The sequence below is a fragment of the Oryzias melastigma genome, unplaced genomic scaffold (genome assembly GCF_002922805.2).
Source record: "Oryzias melastigma strain HK-1 unplaced genomic scaffold, ASM292280v2 sc01074, whole genome shotgun sequence".
NCBI lineage: Eukaryota > Metazoa > Chordata > Actinopteri > Beloniformes > Adrianichthyidae > Oryzias > Oryzias melastigma.
The window spans coordinates 8,215-12,268 of record NW_023417659.1 but is presented as its reverse complement, the minus strand read 5'-3'; the positions used below and the strand labels follow the sequence as shown (position 1 = coordinate 12,268).

At 37.8% G+C, this 4,054-nt stretch overlaps 1 protein-coding gene across 1 annotated transcript; it reads left to right on the top strand.

Annotated features, from left to right (window-relative positions):
- Positions 1-1,165: 1,165 nt before the first annotated feature.
- On the top strand, positions 1,166-2,475 carry LOC112141621 (Usher syndrome type-1C protein-binding protein 1; the record flags this gene model as incomplete). Its single annotated transcript, XM_024264755.2, has 4 exons — positions 1,166-1,631; positions 1,795-1,883; positions 1,998-2,121; positions 2,230-2,475. Coding segments are annotated over exons 1-4 (524 nt in total), but the record flags the coding sequence as incomplete, so codon positions are not given.
- Between the last annotated feature and the right edge of the window lie 1,579 nt (positions 2,476-4,054).

The following is a 4,054-nucleotide window of genomic DNA, read 5'->3' as shown; positions in this document are numbered from 1 at the left end:
AGGAATTGCAAATCTAGTTTAGTTTGTGCCAGACCCCTGCAGAGCAAAGCATTGTGTTTTTCCTTGTATTTAAAAAGAAAATAGATACATAGCTGATGTGCTGTCTCTGATTTTTCAACAAATATTACTAATTTTAATTCTGTAAAGTGGTTAAATGTCCAAGTGGATCAGAAAATGAACCCCATGTTTATCCTCGTGGTGAATAAGTGTATGACAGGAAAAGGGTGAAAAAACCTAACAGACTGAAAAACAAAACTTTTAAAGACCCACTCTAAGGAAAAGTGTGTTTTTAACATATTTTTGTGGCATTTTACTCATGATGAAGGACATATATGAAGAAAATGAAGCCTAAAATTGCATTTCATATAAGTAGTGTGACGTAGAAGCTGCTACGGCAAGCCACAAGTTCTCAGCTCTGCTCCATCCTGATGCATCCACTTGCAGACGACTAGGTCAATGTTTTGATGCTTTTGGCAACAAAACTGTACAGCTGGATAGGTCCAGTTCTGCTTACCATTACTAATGTTAGTTTGGGATCATGAGGGGCTGTAAGCTAGTGGGAGAAAGGGTAAACAGATGGATGATGGTAAGGGGGCGGGGTTTATTCTGTGCGAAAAATCCCACCCACTGAAAAAGTTAACATTATCTAAACTTTTTTTTAAAGTTACTTAGTAAATTTTAGGTAAAAGAGGGATACTTTAACAGTAAATATGTAATGACAAGAAACATTAAAATGTAACACTGCCATAGAATCAGATAGGGATGCCTACTTGGTGATGGATTTCATTTTTTGGAGCCTGAAGCAGAATAAAATTTCTGTCCCTAAAGTTATTATTTGGACCAATCCTCCTCTTTGTTCCCGTTAAACATTCAGGGTCCACAGGAAACGATCTGACTCAGTCTCCTGCAGCATCACCTGATGCAAGAAAAAGAAAAAAAGCTGAATATGTTGGAGTGTTTTTCTCATGAAAAATCAACTCCACTTCTTTCATGATACTGGAGGTCGAGGTCAATGACCTGTAATTAATGAAGACTGAAACAGGCTTTTTACATTATTGTCTATTATAGAAGCCTCACTTTGGAAAAAAAACGGTTGCTGAGTAACTGGCGAGGATGAGTGTGAGTGAAAGCCTTGAAGTTCTCCAGAAAAGGAAGTGAGCTAAAGCTACAGAAAGTTGACATTGTGGCACAATTTTATTTCCTTTTAAGATGGTTGAAGGAAAGAAAGGAAAGAGGTTAAGCTAAAAGGAAAATAAATAAATAAAGTTTTATTTAAACAAGTTTTTGAGGTCATTTGAGGTGATTTTTCTTAATATTTCATCAATGCATTTTTTCTTGGTATCCTTTTAAAACCCAAAAGGATTTTGTTTGGAAACATTTACACAAGTATTTCCAAAAGTTGTGATTCATCCAGTTCCTCGACTTAACAGCAGTTATTATCTAAAATGTTTTTCCTTTTGAATTTATGTGCTCCATTCTCCCTTTTCCAGATACATTGAGAGGCTGAGGGCCAGAAACGAACGACTGACTGCAGCTCTGGAGCGAAGGAAAGCAGAATCGGAGCAAATGAGTGTTAAACTCAACAGACTTGAGTCTAACTTCTCGACCCTGCAGTTGGCTTTGAGATACAGGTATAAAGGAAACGGACCTGACACATGCTTGCACATTCTTTTTATAGAGTTATAGACTCTTTATTTGTTAAATAAGGACTTTTCACAGGTCAGCGGTCTGTCAGGAGGCTCCTATGGCAGATCCTTCTGCTTTAATGAGGTTGTGTTTTGTCTTTTGTGACAGTGAGGAATGTGAGGAGGCCTACAGCGAGCTGCTGTCACTTTATGATGCAGAGAGGCTGCAAAACGTCGCTCTGCAGACAGACTCAGCAGGTGTTTGATACTCACCCTAACCCACAGAGACACTGAGATACAGCAGGTACGAGGCTGCTCACTCACTCAAAAAGCTCAGTTAGAGTCACACGTTTCTCCTCTTTTCGGTGTCAGATGGCGACAGGCAGCAGAGTGGGAGTCCCTCATCTGAGCTCAGGAGGATGGGAACGGAGGAGTTGTCCACCTCCTTCTCGACAGCAGTGTTCAATGAGAAAACACAGACTCAGTCACAGCAGAGGTGATGGTTTTCTATCGTAAAAGCAGAAAAAAACATTTGTTGATAATAGAAAAGATTAAAAGTTTAGAGAAGGTTTTAAAACCTTTCTAACCTTTTGTGGTTTCACAGCACGCTGGGGTCTGGGGATCGAGAAACAGCTCTCCGACAACACATCGACCTTTTGAAGAAGGAACGAGCGGCCATTTCTCTGCATATGTCTGGCCAAGCAACCGGGGCCAAGCTGAGCTCTGACCCAGCTGGGCAAAGATGGGGACAAGCGCCTAAAGATCTCAGCAAACCACCTGATTCCAAGAGGGAGAAAGCCTCACTGTTTTATGAGCTTATATCCGTCAGGGTAAGAGCTGCACATTTAAAGTCTGATAGTCTGAGTTTGTTAAGATAAATGTGAGAAAAGGAACAAATCCCTCCTCTAAAGTCAGGGATTGTACTTTTTTAGGTGACGTCTTTTTGTATAGTTTGGCTGGGGTGCAACTTATATGTGATTTTAAAGAAGAAGAAAAATAGCAACAACCACTAGAGGGTGCTGTAGGTGTGTGTATCAGTATTTGCAACTGACAGCAACACAGAAGAAGAAGCAACGCTATGTCCAAATTCCCACCCTAATCCCTAACCAATAAAAACCTAACAAGTGCCCTGGACTTTAAAAGCAATTCAGACACCATGCTTAATAGTTTTCATTTGTTTTTCCAAACATCAGATATGATGTAACAGATTTCTCAAAGTAAAAATCAAATCAATATGAACGTTTCACGACATGTATTTGTGACTCAACTGTGTTCTGATGATGAAAATGTGTATGGTTTGTTAAAAAATAACATTTTATACACATTTTTTGCAAAAATTGTTCTACTGCAATGCATTGTGGTTTATGTGGATAATATTAGTCTATTTGGGCTAATGTGGTGAGCATTGATGCATGCAAGTTTTTGGAAAGTTGCTAGTGCACTCAATTTTGTAATTGTAGATTCAGACAGCACTAGAAAATGGCCAACGCGCTATATAGTCCACTATATAGCGCGTTGGCGCTATATAGTGCATTGTATAGTGCATAATGAGGGAATTTGGCCATAGCATCAGTCTTTCGCCAGGCTTGGTGGAAGTTGTTCAGAAGCGACACAGAGAATTAAGAATTTGTGTTTTATTAATATGAAGTGATTTAAAGTGTAACTTATATATAAATGACTTTTTTCTTCTTTATTATGCATTTTTTGCTATTATGACTTAGATTCCTGAACAACGGTACATTTTTGTCCTCTTCAAGAGCATAATTTTGACCACCACTGTTTGGACTACCCAAACACACTGATGTAAAATAAAAGCATATTTTACTACAGTTCTTATTTCTTTTTGTTTTAAATGTATTATTTTATTCCGTGATATATTTGGCTCAATTAGAAATACATTCATTCTATAATTATGCAAAAACTTTTTCCACAAAAGTAGGTGGGGAGAAGAAAAATCCCACCCCTGTCCTGTCGACAGATCTTGTCTTCATTTATGTGCAACACCTTTTTAAAAAATAGTTCACTCTGGCTTGTTGACTGAATGGAAAAATAAATAACAGAAAGTTAAACAGAAAAGATGAAACAAAACCAACAAGCATGTAAACTGCTCTCACCTAAAAGAAAAAGAAAAATGTCAGCACATTAAAAGAAGTAGCAGCACTCAAGTCAGCCATGAAGGATGTAAAGGAGAGAGTCTGAAATGTCAGTGTAATTCCTCCTTACTGATTACATTCTGTTTCTGTCACAGAGATGGGAATAAGTAACACAGAAAATCAGATCCAATCCTGGGAGAAACAACATTTTTGAAGCTTTATTAGCAAAAACAAAACAACAAAAGGACATAAACCAGCCTTGCATAAATGTTTCTCCTTAAGTAAAATCAAAACAGGATATTTTTTTTTACTTTTTTGTCAGAAAAGAAAAGTCAG